Consider the following 15,562-nt stretch of genomic DNA (forward strand, 5'->3'; position numbering starts at 1 on the left):
TGGCATGGGAGCTGGAAGTCGTTCTGGGCACTCATTGAAGGCATCCTCATGAGATCAGATCTGGGAAGCATGAACCATCAGCAGTTGATTAGGATGCGAAGCTTGTACCTTCAGCCAGATTGGGGATTACTGGACGTAGAATAATTTAGTGACCCTCGACGCGGTTCTCGACGTCCCTGCCCTAGCATTGGCGAGCTAATTAGTGGTTAACCACACCGAGCTAGGGCTATTTAACGTCACCCTGTCATTTCAACAACACGCACCTGGAGAAAATTAACCCCTTAAGTACAACAGGTTGTCCTTCAACCCATCAATGACAATTGTGAGCACCTACATGTACAGGCTTTGTCGTGAAGAGGTTAAAAAGCTGCACTTCCGTGTATAATTTTGATAATTTTGTCATTATTTTTTTCTTGAAGTTGCATTGTAACCCATTCCGTTTCAGGAAGGAACTTAGCGTATCGGTTGGTAGAAAACAGCCAGCAGAGTTCCCCACCGTCTATTTAGATCTGAGGGACTCCGTTTTAAACTCAGCTACAGATGAGGGACCCGGGAAACCTGCCGAGACGAGCGAGAACACAGAGAGAGAGCCGCGTGATAAGTAAGTGGGACTGCTACCGCGCCACCGCGCCGACAGAAGCCGGGGGCTACAGCAAGCGCTTGGCAGCCCCCGGTCTCTTCTCTCCCGCCTGCTCGGAGCAGATAAGAAATCCATAATTTAGGCTCCTGTTTGAAAGACAAATGGGCCGAGAGCCAAACAAAAAGCAATTGAATGCCTTTGCGTCCAGACAGCCCCGCTATATATCGTCAAGCTGAAACTCTGATTTTTATTAAATGGCATTTAGCTCTGACGGATCACCACGAGCCTTAATAGGCATTTGGACAAAGATACAAGGAGTGCTGTTAGCAGCGGAGATACACATTAACGGCTGCTCATATTGGAAGGGCGCATGGAGAGTATTGTTTTCACTTCTAAAGGTCAGATCGGGACAGACGGAGGAACACAGCGCAATAATAAGAGATACCAGCTGTTTAATACGCAGGTGTACATATATTGTATCACGCGATTCGGATGGTGGGGGAAGAAGCCGGTAAATGTCATATAATAGAACCTGTAGTCTTATCGGTCAGATGGAGGATGTAAAGTCCCCTGAGACTCAGGAGCCTCTATTTGTAAAATCATCAAAATTCAAAGCGAGTCCCCCTCGCCTATGGTTCACCATTACTGGGTCACAAGCGTAGGTAGGGGTCTCGTCAGCGTAGGAGAAATATCTCTATAATGGTACATTGTGTGAGTCTCAGATTGACATTTATATAAAATCTCAGCAAAGGAGTAAAAACGAGAAGCAGAGAAGTAGAATAGATGCGTTTTTTTGATACCATGGCCTGTAGATATTCCGGAGATATTCCGGTTCTGTTTTGTAAATGAGATGTTATTATTTCCTAGGTCAGAACTAACAGGTAAAACCCTGCTGCTACGCCAGCTCCGTCAAAGAAAGAGCGCCCCATCTACAGACTTTCCCAACCCCAACATCGCACCGACGGAACCTGCCAGCGATCAGCAAGAAAACATAGATACGTCTTTCACTACCCAGATCCAGAAAAAGAGACGACTAAAGTCTGACAGCATGGACAGTCCCAAAATCCACGCAGAGCTGGAGGAGAAAATCATTTCAGGAGACAGAGAACAGGAGGACATGTCTCTCATACGTCCTCAACCATCTCCTGCCAACATCCAAGAGATCTCCTGGTAAGAGACTGAGAGTGAAGGCACATTCTGGCTCAAACGTGTTGGCCTTCCAACTTTGGAACATCCGCCATATGCAAATAGATTATGTACTCTTTTAACTACTCATTTACATCTGTGGCTGTACGATGGTGTCACGGATTGGGAGGAGGTAGTATACCTAAATCCCTTTAATAACCCTGGTCTTTACATTTGCTTGCAAAACCGGAATTGCAATGTATAGACCCACACTTTATGTTTGTCCGTCTTCAGTGCAGAGGAACCAGAACAGAAAGAAAAGCAGGAAAAGGAGAAGAGAAGCCGTCGGAGGATGCAGACACAGCTCGAAGGCCTGAAACCTCGAAATTCCGTAAACGGCCGCCAACCGATGGCCGAGGAGACCCCTGTGCTGTTTCATCCGGTGAGAATGGCTGCCCTAGTTTATCATAACGGTGCAAACCAGAAAGGGAATCAGGGTTGTGTAAGAAGTGGTATAAAAACACTTTCAGAAATACCAGCATCTAATAATAATAATAATAATATGATTTTGAAGCTTCTTCATGGTTTATACTTTTATTGGATCAATTGTTTTAGAAAAGGGAATGTTTACTGACCTGTGAATAGTTTGTGACACTTGTGATAAGCGCCTCCTGTAAAGAAACACATTGTAGATCCCAAACCATTGTCAGAACGGGAAAAGACAGCTGTGATAATGTACACATACTCACCTCCTTTACTTCCTATACAGGAAGCCTCGTACGGTCCAGAGGTCAGCGCGTTACCTGCCTCATCGAACAGTGGCGCTGAGATGGTTCTCCTAACAGTGTGGCTGTCCAGCTGCGGACAGATCATCATCCCGGGACAGCACGGCGGTCGCTCTCCGGACTCTGCCCTCTCCTCCGCCAATGCCTACCACGTTTTGCTCACCTGGCTCCTCTCCTTGGTAGGCATATCTCATGAGTCCAGCACCTAAACTTTACTTTGTAAAGTCTCCGGCGACAATGCTTACAGCTGACTTACATGTCATTTATCTGCCAGGTACCAGCCTTAACACCTCAGAACAGAGGGGTTGTCCCCTTTCACGTGCTGGGACTACAGCAAGTGTGGAGAGAAGAAGGACTGGCCCTTTACGCCTGCTTGGCTCCGCCGGACACGCGGGCGATTAGTAGCCCCAGGATCCGTAAACGAAAGGTTGATTTTCCTTATTCTTCTCCTTACTTACAATGTTTAGGGCTGTTAGCAAGGTATTCCGATTTCTAGGACATTGCAGTAAGATAAGGACTCGTTTGCGTTAGATAGCAAGTCTACCTTGGCGGAGTGCAGATTATGTTTTGTGGGTCATCTTTTGAATTCGGTTTTTGGATGGCACAGGGTAAAGAAGATTTCCGAGGTATGTCCGGTTTCTACCAGCACGTGTCGCTCTTCCTGGCGCAGAACACCTTGCAGAGTGTCGCCTGGTGGATCGAGGGGGTGACCTATCGCTTGCAGAAACAGCACGCTTCCCTGCATCTTGAAGTTCCACCTGTCAAGCTAAGCAACATCGTGACTCTTAATTCTACTACAGAGGTACTGTACATATTTACGCGCTCACACAGTGTGACTACTAGCTTGGGCTGGTGTGTTCACCAAAGGGTAGTTGGGTAAAAAATCCAAACAACAAATTCACTAAAGCCAACTTGCATGAAATTTCACAAAAAAATAAAAATACAGCTTGCATGCAGGAGATGCGAGATGATAAAAGCAACTCACAACTTTGGAATTACGAGTCTCTCCCGCTCCCTTTCGCATTAAATAAAAAATAAACAGGAGGCCCCAGGACTCCATATTAACTGAGGTGGGCTGACAATTAACCCCAACCCCAGTACATAGTGGAGTTGGGCAATTACAGAACCTGGGAGGGCATATCGCCCTATCAGGGTGGGTGGCGGATAAATAATAATAAAAAATCCCCTTTGAGAGGCATGGGCTCTCACCCACTTCTCTTTCCCAAGCGGGAAAGGTAGGGGGTTAAAGTATAAATACATTACACCTGAAGGGATGCATCTTTGCTTTAATTTAATGTAATTTAAAAAAGGGATGTTTTGTGAGTTTCAGGCAAAGACATGAGTAGACATTGAACTCGCATGTCCTCGCATGGAACTTGCAAACAACTCGCATGCACATGGAGCGGGCACATTCTGTGACTGAAGTGATCTGCTCTTGCAAGTTGTATCATTTCTGTTTGTCATACCTACCGTTTCCGGTGGTTGAACTGATGGCAATAGTGATCTGAAGTGGAAAACATCAGATCTGTTTTCTGCTCCGTCCGGCCAGCCGCTCTGTGTTTTAGTGTCTGAGAATATAGTTGCGGCAGCTAGCATTTATCAGAAAAGAGGTAAATCTCTACATGTAGGAGGTTGGATGTTAACTGCCGAGTGTGTTCTGCATGTATAAGCAGCCAGATAACTGGCGTCTGTATGCTGGCAGGCGGTGGAGAAAGCTTTCTCATCAGCCTCTGGATTCTTCTGGCAGACATGGGAGACAGAGGAGAAGCTGAGTCCCCTCACCCTCGAGACAAACACAGATAACGAGACAGAGGTGAGAAATGTTTCTAAGCCTCGTGCTGACATAAACTTGCCGCTTACTAAATGACCCACAAAAACCTCCCTCTCTTTATGTTTTCTCTAGGTGCTCTCTGTCACCTTATTCGATTCTCTGCTAAGAGACCCCATCGCGTTTCACCATGCCCTGCACCTCATTCTGATGAAAGGACTGGATGTTTGTGGCTTAAGATTGCTTTACCCGGAAGACGCTCTTCTTCGTACTGTTATAGGTATAGATTATCGACATCAAACTATCTTGGGGTCGCTTCTTTTCTATTTTTATATCTAAAATTCGTGGGTCAGCACTCTTGTTGTGTCTTGAAGATTCTCTTTCATAGGGCTATGGCTCTGAAGAGCAAGTAAGTAATACATTTGTATTTTTTATATATATATTTACTTTCTTGCTATAGAGGAAGAAGTATTCATTTATTTATTAATCTTTGTATCGTTTTTTTTCTTACACGTAATGCCTGTGCCGGGTTTGCAGTATTTGGTAGTCTCCGCCAGTCCCGTGCGGCTACTATTACTGTTAAGTCCGTAAACCATAAATATATTTTCCAATGAAAAGGATCTCTGGCCTTTGAAGTGTCGCTAATTACTTTTTTACGTCTGCAGCTCACAAGATTTCTGGTTTTCAAACCCATTCTTGCCTTGTTGAGAAGGAACCCAATCACTGCACAAACTTTTCCAAAAAATGTTTTATGCGTTGCTTGAGGGATATATTTATAAAAATAGTTCTGACGTGCCCTTCTATGCATGAAAGTGAAATATACGGTGACAATCAGCCATCATGGCTAGAGCATACCTTTAATTGGATAAAAACAGCACAGAAACATTGAAGAAGCTTTTCCATAACTTAATTGTCATGTGACTATTAAAAAAACATTTTTACAAAATCGATCAATTTTTTTATGAAAAGGGGTATTGAAAGCCAGCAAACATGTGAATGACATTTCTAATTCTGTATTTAGCTGGCAAAGTGTTAAATTCACCATATAGTGTGCAAGGCCACCTACATGCTGTATACATACTGTATATGTGATAATATCATATCTTTCTCCAAGGAATAGTGTGTCCGGGTTCCCTCTGTGCCATGAACCCTCTGACGATGATCTTTGCGATGTTTTTGGGGGGGATGGGTGCAGCAGTTCTTTTGTCCTGTTCTGTAAATGGGTAAATCCCATACCTCGTACCCAGTTTGAGGGATTTTCATAAAAAGCGTTCATTGGTAAGTAAATGAATATAAGGAATTATATCCCTTTTTTTTTCTTTCAGATACCCTTCCTCCATCCTACACCAAGAAAGATGTACCAACCCCACCGGTTATGGCGTTAGCTCTGCGGGGACGTCATACGGGAGACGTGTGGGGTGATATATCAGGTCCGTGTGACCCCAAACTGGCCAGGCTGACGGATCGACATTCTCTCCACGCTCTGTACGGCTCCAGTAGAGAGGAACCCATCCTACGGTCTGCACGAGGCTCCGGGCGGCTTATGCGGGATCTCAGCCTTTGGTTTGGGGGCAGGATATCCCACTCGGGTAATGTGAACGTTGGCATCCAGAACCCACCTGCAAGAAGCACAGACACATGCCGGCCCCCTGCGCTACTAACAGCCACCATTAAGGGTGAGTTTGTGTACATGTATAGATAAATCCACTGCATACAGGAATATATACATAGGACATTTGGGTCTTTGGCACAGAGAACTGGTTGCCACCTTTGCAAGTATTCCTAAAAACTATTATTTAAGAGCATATTGGCTTGTTTATGCTGAACATTCAGGGAATCACATTAAATGCTTCATACTTCTCTCTTGCATCCCACCGTCCCCAGGAGATGTGTTTCTGGTCGTGTCTCCAATCGTCCCTCCATGTGCTTACGGAGATGTGATAGACATTTGTGTTTGCCGAGGATTCGCTGTGTACGGGGTCCGGAGAGTCCGCCTTTCTGCGAAACGCGTGGCCATGATGAACATGTCAGCCAATCAGGTACGACACGTACTAAAAAAAAACTGAAACTAAGCACACAAATCTGTAACAAATAGGTTTTCACTGCGTAAAAGGTTGGTAAATGAGACCTTTTCCTTAAGTCCCGCGCAGTTCATACTCCCCCCCAAACAATGACCTGTTTTTAAATCATCTAGATTTCTAAAAGAGGTGAATTACTCAAATAATATATATATATGCCTGATTTCATCCTGAATTATTGGCCTTTTTTTTTGCAGGTGTCCATCTTCTGCCCAAACGCACCTTCGGAGCAGCTGCCGTCACATCCTATCCTTCACTGCCTGATGCTTCTCTTGAGGAAGGAGAACGCCTGCCACAACGTCCCAGGACTCATACACGGTAACTAACTTAGACTGCGCGTGGTGGCTGGGCCAGCGTCCCCAAATCATTTGCCCCCGTGGTGTAATGTGAAGGTCACACTCAGACACCATCATTCGCTAACACGCTAATACTAGAGAGACCTGTACCCTTAGAGCCTTACCTAAAGCACCCTCCACCTTCCATGTATGCATCCCCTGGGTGTCCTTATGGACTTTCTATATAAAAATGTAAAGTTGAACTTGACAAATTGGGCCAAGTTTTTTTTGGCATGGCCAGTTGCCCACATTGGAGCCATCGATGAGCACAAAATCCGTCCTGCTTTTTAAAACATGTTTTTTTCACGTTGTTTGCTAAATCTGCCCTCCAACACTTTTACCTTTTGTTCTTTTTTTTTAAATAAATGTTTTTTTTGTGTGTTTCTTTCGGCTCTCTGCGAGGCCACGAGAACGCTCAGACTGACACGCTTTTCACTGGAAGGCTCCTGACAAAATGATTCCATTACCAGCATTAAAATGACAATCAGCTAATGGAACTTTTATTGTGATTCCTTAGCAAAAACAGCGATGAATTACGTTGCGCTGAACACGGTCTCTGGGACAGAATGTTCTGGTTCACTCTCTGCTACCTCATTAGGCACTTTCCGGGAACCCTGTCGGTTTTAAAGGAACCCCACAGATTAATGAAAATATTTTACTATATTATTATTATTATTATTATTATTAATATTATTATTATTATTATTATTAATATTTTACTCCAATTAAGCCTGTACTCTGTAAACACACATTTTACATCTCATCCGATTTCTTTTTGCTATCCAGGGTCCCTCACCTTCATCTTCTTCTGTAAAAACAGAAGTATTTATTTAAGTTGTCGTCTCGATCTTCATTCTCCTTTATACAATTCCCTTCATTTGTCTTTAGTTTAGTTATTCCTGGTTTGTGTTTTCTTCTTTCACTTATATATCTAAAACAAGTTTTATTGCCCTATTTTGTTGACCTGGCAATATAAAATGGATTTATAAAGTCATATTTAGGACCGGACTGGGGATGACTAAACGATGCTGGCACTTTAAGGCCAGCGGCTGGCATATTATGTTAATGTTGCCCTTCACTGCAGCGGTATGACAATAAAACTTTAAGGAAGATATTTTTGACGTAGATACACCATTTTTAATTCACTTATTGTTTGTTTTGGTTTTTTTTCCCCTAGGCTTAACGAATGGACTGGCCGAGCATGGTGTCTTGGGCACGGTCCGGAAAAGCATCTCTCGTCCTGGTGAACTTGATCCCAGCTTGTACTTTCACGTGGTGCCCTATTCTGACGCTCTGTTACAGGGCCTGGGTAGGTTCTTTGCCTCTTCAGAAACATAGAAATATAGAATTTGCTGGCAGATCTTCCCATTTTTCCCGATATAATATATGAATCCATCTTTGGTCTTGTCTTAATTACTCAGACTCTCTGATTAATGATAATCTATGGAGGAAGGGACTTCATTAGCATCGCCAAAAAGCATCAGCTCAGTGTGGTGTTTGAGCCGGGAAAGTCACCCAAAATATCACATGACTGACAACAATGGCTGCTCCATTATAAAGGGAGTTTATTGAGCAAATTGAGGTTTTGGACCATGCTAACCTATATTATTTTATACAGCACTGGGTTTTATGCTCGAGATTTTATTCGCCTTTAGCTTTCCCACTTTCCAACTTCACGTTGTTTTCCGATAGGCGGCAGTTTGCATGCAGTCCCTGATCCCAGCAACGTCACTCTGGATGTATTTTCCAAGCAGCCTTTCATCTCCGACCCCGAACTGGAACAAGTTGTAATCCTCACAATGAGCGGGAGACACACTTTAAAGAGAGCCGGGCACTTTCTGCGCCAGATTCTGCGACCCTTCCCTGAGTATCAGAAATCAAGCCTGGGTAAGCGCTCCCCTTACATCAACACATTCATTCGCAAGAACGGAACATTTTTAAGTAATGGAAAATGACTGCCGGCGTTTGATGGTTTGACTTTCAGTGGTCTGTATGAATGAAATAAGGTTCGTTTAGTCTGAGAGATGAATGATCATTGACAAGGAACTACAATTCTATCCACAAAGGTCTCTCAGAGGCCAAGGTTTGAAGACACGGCATTCTCTTCTTAAGGGGCAGTTTAATGTCCTTGACAGTACCATTAAAGAAGAATGCATATTAAAGTACTTTAGGAGTACGGTAATGTGCATTATTTAAAGAGCAGAAATAATATAGGACTTACGTGATGTAGATGCTGCAGCTGTATACAGCGCTGGGGGGTTATATTACTGTATACAGCGCTGGGGGGTTATATTACTGTATACAGCACTGGGGGGTTATATTACTGTATACAGCGCTGGGGGGTTATTACTGTATACAGCGCTGGGGGGTTATATTACTGTATACAGCGCTGGGGGGTTATATTACTGTATACAGCGCTGGGGGGTTATTACTGTATACAGCGCTGGGGTTATAGTACTGTATACAGCGCTGGGGGTTATATTACTGGATACAGCGCTGGGGGTTATATTACTGTATACAGCGCTGGGGGTTATATTACTGTATACAGCGCTGGAGACTTTTTACTGTATACAGCACTGGGGGTTATATTACTGTATACAGCGCTGGGGGTTATATTACTGTATACAGCACTGGGGCTATTACTGTATACAGCGCTGGGGTTATTACTGTATACAGTGCTGGGGTTATATTACTGTATACAGCGCTGGGGCTATTACTGTATACAGCGCTGGGGTTATTACTGTATACAGTGCTGGGGTTATTACTGTATACAGCACCCGTAAACCCGGAGAGTTCCCAGGTATGGTCATTAGTCTCCAGTTCTGTAACGTTACCCCCCGGTACTGCCCAAAACCGTCCACCGGGGGGCAGCAAACACTAAGATTTAAATGATCTATTTAGGTGAAATTTTAATGCATTTTACAAAAAAAAAGAAATCATGTTTGAGTGCAGATGCTTTTTTATATTCAAGAGTGTTTCCTTTTCCTTCGAATATGTCGGCAAGATATTCAGAAAATGTAAAAACCTTCAAGCGTCTCCGCACCCTTACCAGACCCTTACAAAAATTTGATTTTCTATATTCCGTTTTTTAAATAAATATCTTTAATATTATTTGATTTTAAAAACATCTGGCAAAGATTTGATGCAGTTTGTAGCTTTGGCTGATAAGTGTGTGTTTGCTATCAGCTAGAGGGCAGATTTCTGACTGATGGGCAGACCTCTGGGGCAGTACCTTGTATCCCTGGTGAGAGGGGTAGATTACAGCTCTTTCCCGTCCCACCAACCGACCACCTTTCAATTGTCCTCATTCACACAGCCCACCCTGATCCTGCACCCCACCTTCACCCTGATCCTGCACCCCACCTTCACCCTGATCCTGCACCCCACTTTCACCCTGATCCTGCACCCCACCTTCCCGTCTGCACCCCACCTTCACCCTGATCCTGCACCCCACCTTCACCCTGATCCTGCACCCCACCTTCCCGTCTGCACCCCACCTTCACCCTGATCCTGCACCCCACTTTCACCCCGATCCTGCACCCCACCTTCACCCCGATCCTGCACCCCACCTTCACCCTGATCCTGCACCCCACCTTCACCCTGATCCTGCACCCCACCTTCACCCTGATCCTGCACCCCACCTTCACCCTGATCCTGCACCCCACCTTCACCCTGATCCTGCACCCCACCTTCACCCCGATCCTGCACCCCACCTTCCCGTCAGCACTTTTCCCACAGGGGAAAGAATAGGCAACGACTCAAGGCTGCCGAAACTAGGTATGGCTAGGTAACACATTGTATCTTTATGCAGTTTGTCTGTAATTATTATTTTATTATTTGCTGTTTGTATGGTTCTGCAGATCATGTCGCTGCTCGATAGATACTTAACAACAAAACACTTAAAGGTTTGCAGGAAAATTAATTATACCTCGAGTTAAAGGCGCAATGCACTCAGCCGAGTGGCGTTCTACCACGCGAGGATCCGCTGGCATTTTAATGCTGTACTCTCCGCACTTTGCCCACTTAATAAATATCGGAGTAACGCCGCGTTCCTCTGAGCCAACGGAAGCGAGTTCTTCTCCGAGGAACGCGCCGAGATACGGCCAGGTCCCAGGGGAACGTGGAACTTGATCTGAAGTGTCAGCCACGGGTTTCCCACAGTTAGAATATATTTCTGCAGACCTAGACACATCTGTGTATTATGCTGACACTAGCGCTGTACGGAGCCACAGCTGTGGGGATGCCCTAGATATATAGAGAGTCACGTTATTCCCGGTGACAGCGAGACCTTCACATCACTGCACCCTCTCCAGCCCCTCGGTGTAACACCTGCGCAGAGAGACCCCCTTCTTTTAGTATTTTTCACTAGTTTAAGTATTATTATTACTCATCTCGGTTCCTTCTGTATACCCTTTGCCATCTTTCTCCTCTCCCCCCCCCTCCACTCCCCACCCTCCATACGTGGAATGTTCTGTTCCTATGTATCCCTCGTATAGCTTCATGTTCTGATTCCCGAAGACGTTTTGGGTTTCGGGCCCAGTATACCTCACTGCTCGGGGGGGGGGGGGGGGGTTATGAAGGCTGAGCTGGTCTGATGCTCGGCTCTCTGGGTTGTTGCAGAGTAAGTTAAACATTTTCAAGGTTTCTGTGCTCACGAGAAAGAAAACCAGCAAAATCACTCGATGACTGGACCTGACCGGCGGCCGCGCACATTGCCGGGGTGTACAGGGCCACCATCAACCGTGTTATTGTAGTCGATGCTGGGCATGGGGCATCTTCTCCATCTTTCCCAATGTTCGTGGTGCTCCATGCCGAGATGCGTCCGTTCTTTCTCAATGGCCATCTTCATCGGGCAATAAACCCAACTTGGGTATGGAGTACGTTGATAATGTTTTATTTACTATTTCTTTTAAACGTGGACTCTTCGCTGTATTTTAATCTATTGGCCTGATCTCAGTTCACCTTCATGGATTCTCTTTAATCCCAACCAAATTGTGGCTACCGACCACCATATACGATCCCACCATTATTAACCGGCTAAAGAACCTTTTATACAGGAACGTCTGACCCCTCTTTGTGCTCTTTTTGGGGTTTTTTTTAATGTGTTCCCCACACGTTATACGGTCGAGCATCATTTCAACAGATTCCCCATTAAAAATCCCCGCTCCGCGACAGACAGCGATTGGAACACGATGTCTGTAGACGGGATTTTCTGGCTCAAGGTCTTCCGTCTGTGTTCTAAAAGCCGTGTCTAAAGCGGCAGATGTACTGAAAGGGAGCCCTTCGAAAACCGGGTGAGAAATCTGAACGGGATAAAACGCGCGTCCTTTATCCGCTCGTCCCAGACAAAAAAACAAACCGTAAGCCGCGCTGGGAATCGCGAGACAAAATAGGTTTTCCGACCCATTTTGACATGTATTAATTTACATAAGAGCCCGTAATCTTTTCCTAATCTGGTAAATATAGGTTGTCGGCTCCGCTTATACATATAGTATAGGAAGGGGCGTGCGAGGCAGTGGGCTGCTGTTTAAAGGGTTAAACTGCATGAATCTGTAGACCGATGTAGTCTTTGTCCTTTCTCTTCCCAATTATTTCGGGAACACTGAGAGGTTTAGCTTCTCCCCCCGAGCTTCCAGGGCTCGCTCTCCTTAATGGGGAGCTGTCAGCTCTTCCAATCCGCGGCGCCACCATTTAAATATAACCTCGACGGATTCTCCCATTCGTGGTGTCTTTGGAAGACGGGGGGTCCGTAGGAGGTCTGTGTTTTATCAGTTTAATATTTCCGAAAGGTGCCGGAGAGACAGAAAACCAGCCAATGGCAAGTCCTGTGTATGTCGTAAACAGCCAATCAGAATGAATGTACGCCAAACACCACAATGCGTTGGGAGTCCTCGATACATCGCGTGGCGTATCATTGCGGTGTTTATATGCGTGACATTCATTGACTAAAGCGGAAAAACAATTAGGGAACAGACAAGGAAGAAATCCAAGCTTAATCTGCGATAATTTTCTATCCTCTGACGTGTATCCCGCACACCGTGTAACACTTTTAGAGGATTGATTTTCCTACTAGTGTTTATCTGAATTAGAACATTGTGCAGCCAATAGGAATCAAGCAAATGAGACGTCCCATCTTACAATGGCTGCATGCATGTGTATATATATATACACACTACCATTCAAAAGTTTGGGGCCACTTCACAAAGTCCTTGGTTTTATATATTTATAAATAGAAAAATAAAAAAAGAAAATTTTGTCTATTAAAAAAACAATAAATGGATCAGAAATACAGCGCAGACGGGGTTAATGTTGTAAATGACTATTGGAGCTGGAAACAGCTGATTTTTAATGGAATCTCTTCATACAGGCATACAGAGGCCTTTATCACTCCCATCACTCCCATCACTCCTGTGTTCCAATGGCCCTTTATCACTCCCATCACTCCTGTGTTCCAATGGCCCTTTATCACTCCCATCACTCCTGTGCTCCAATGGCCCTTTATCACTCCCATCACTCCTGTGTTCCAATGGCCCTTTATCACTCCCATCACTCCTGTGTTCCAATGGCCCTCTATCACTCCCATCACTCCTGTGTTCCAATGGCCCTTTATCACTCCCATCACTCCTGTGTTCCAATGGCCCTTTATCACTCCCATCACTCCTGTGTTCCAATGGCCCTTTATCACTCCCATCACTCCTGTGTTCCAATGGCCCTCTATCACTCCCATCACTCCTGTGTTCCAATGGCCCTTTATCACTCCCATCACTCCTGTGTTCCAATGGCCCTCTATCACTCCCATCACTCCTGTGTTCCAATGGCCCTTTATCACTCCCATCACTCCTGTGTTCCAATGGCCCTCTATCACTCCCATCACTCCTGTGTTCCAATGGCCCTTTATCACTCCCATCACTCCTGTGTTCCAATGGCCCTTTATCCAGGTTTAAGTTTAAAAGGCTGATTGATCGTTAATTGATGCAATTATGTCACAGCGAGAAATTTCTGTGTTTTCCATGAAGTGATCCCAAACTTTTGAATGGTATACATGGTAATATATGGTAATACATATATATATTATACATCAAACTGTGTTGAAAATAGATGTCTATAAAAATTCCATTCATCATGATAATGCGAAGTTTTTGTGTCTTTACAACAGGCTCACAAGCTCACAGGTTCGAGCTCCTGGGTTTGAAGTGGTTGCCTTGCCTAAGTCGTCTGCAGGCCAAGGAAATCACTCCGTATGAGGTGGGAGATCGGCCGTGGCAGGGAAGCGTGGAGCGGCTGACCTCCAACCCAGCCTTAGTGTGTGCTCTGCGTCGGGTACACGCCTTCGCCACCATGGAGCTCACCATCCGGGAACTGGCTCCCACCACAGACAAGAGGGGGCCCCAACTCATCATGTCTGCCACCCCTGAAATTGCCTTCCGTCAGGCAGCCCTAATATTTACAGACAAGGAAATGATTAACGGTAAACACCTAAAGCCACCTTTAGTTAATTATTTCTATTGCTGGAGGTGGGGTGTCATGGCTTTAAAAGTAGTATTTAGTGTGTACACACGGTGCTTATACCAGGGAACACCCTAGGTTAGGGTACCTCTGGGGAGGGCCTTTGGATATAGGTGGGGCTAGTTGTGTGTGGGGCAGGGCTAGCTACTCACTGGGAGGGACTAGCGTCTGACAGTATTAAGAGGGCAGGAGTAGCCAAACTCCACTCCCCTGTCCAGAAGAAGCCTATGTTACGCTACATCTTACAGAATGCTGGTCCACTAAAAAGCACTAGGGTTTTAAATGAATTTCTTTCAATTTACTCGCCGCATGATTCTAAAACATGTCAGGTGCATTAGAATCAGAATTTGCGGACAGATCGGCCCCATTCGGCCCCATCGAGCCGCCCGTTTTTCCTGCTCTAAAGACTCAGTCCTTGGTCTGATGAAGTTTTATCTAGAGATCAGTAAGAATTATTTCCCGGTGACACAAGCCCACGTGAATAATAACGCTTCGCTCGTTGCTTCCCTCAATAAAGACCTTTAAAAAAAAGATAGCGGGGCTGTTATTGGCCGCCTCGTGGAATATAGAGATGAATGGTTTGTGCCCGCGGACCACGAACGGCTGCTATAAATATCCTTGTTTTTTTCGTATATTAATTCCCTTTAGACCCGGGAAGCCGTTGCATCATGAAATACGTGGCCCCTCCGTGGATTACCTACAAGTCTGGTAAGAATGAAAAAGAACGCAGCTTTCATAGTTATAAATGTATAGAAAATATTAATAACACAGACACATATATCTCAGTTATGAAAGTGTGTCTTTGTTATTATGTATCTAATAATGTCTACCTGCATGCTATAATATTGGTACCAATACTGTAAGTACTTCATATATCGCTGAACAAAGAATTATTTATTGCACCTCTGTGCATATTACCATACGCCCGTGTGTTATAAGATCCCTGTAGGTATGTAATGTATGACCCCATTGTACAGCGCTACGGAATTTGATGGCGCTATATAAATAATAATACTGGATCTCAGTGCGTGCTTTTTCATGTCTTCCTGTTATTTTAAAAGAAAAACCTCCTACTTCACAAATTAGGTACATAACACCCCAATTCCACCCCCACCCCCCGAAAAACGTGCGAGGGGCAAATACTGAAGTCACCTTATGTTACCAATAGAGATCTGGATGGTCTGTAACGCAACCGTGTTAATATCTTTTAGGTGGAGAAGCTCACAGGAGGCAGACAGAGTCGGTATTCACGTACATGCTCATGGGTGAGTCAATCAATCTTATATTTAATAGAAAGCTCAGAAAGAGCTTCGGGGTATCTGCTGTCAATACTCCCGAAAACCATTTCAAAAGAAGAAGATTCATTTATTTCGTCTTAAAGTAAA

General features: G+C 44.8%; 1 protein-coding gene across 1 annotated transcript; it reads left to right on the forward strand.

The window, feature by feature from the left end:
* The first annotated feature begins 313 nt into the window (after window positions 1-313).
* On the forward strand, window positions 314-15,561 carry LOC128502257 (dynein axonemal assembly factor 8-like). The gene is made up of 17 exons (XM_053472015.1): window positions 314-322; window positions 420-601; window positions 1,448-1,750; window positions 2,000-2,147; window positions 2,475-2,669; window positions 2,765-2,917; window positions 3,098-3,292; window positions 4,193-4,303; window positions 4,394-4,538; window positions 5,584-5,934; window positions 6,143-6,297; window positions 6,534-6,654; window positions 7,849-7,980; window positions 8,364-8,558; window positions 13,828-14,139; window positions 14,826-14,885; window positions 15,389-15,561. Exons 1-17 carry the CDS (start codon window positions 314-316, stop codon window positions 15,559-15,561), a joined length of 2,940 nt encoding a protein of 979 aa, XP_053327990.1.
* Window position 15,562: the final 1 nt, after the last annotated feature.

Source organism: Spea bombifrons, chromosome 7 (genome assembly GCF_027358695.1).
Source record: "Spea bombifrons isolate aSpeBom1 chromosome 7, aSpeBom1.2.pri, whole genome shotgun sequence".
Taxonomy (NCBI): Eukaryota; Metazoa; Chordata; class Amphibia; order Anura; family Pelobatidae; genus Spea; species Spea bombifrons.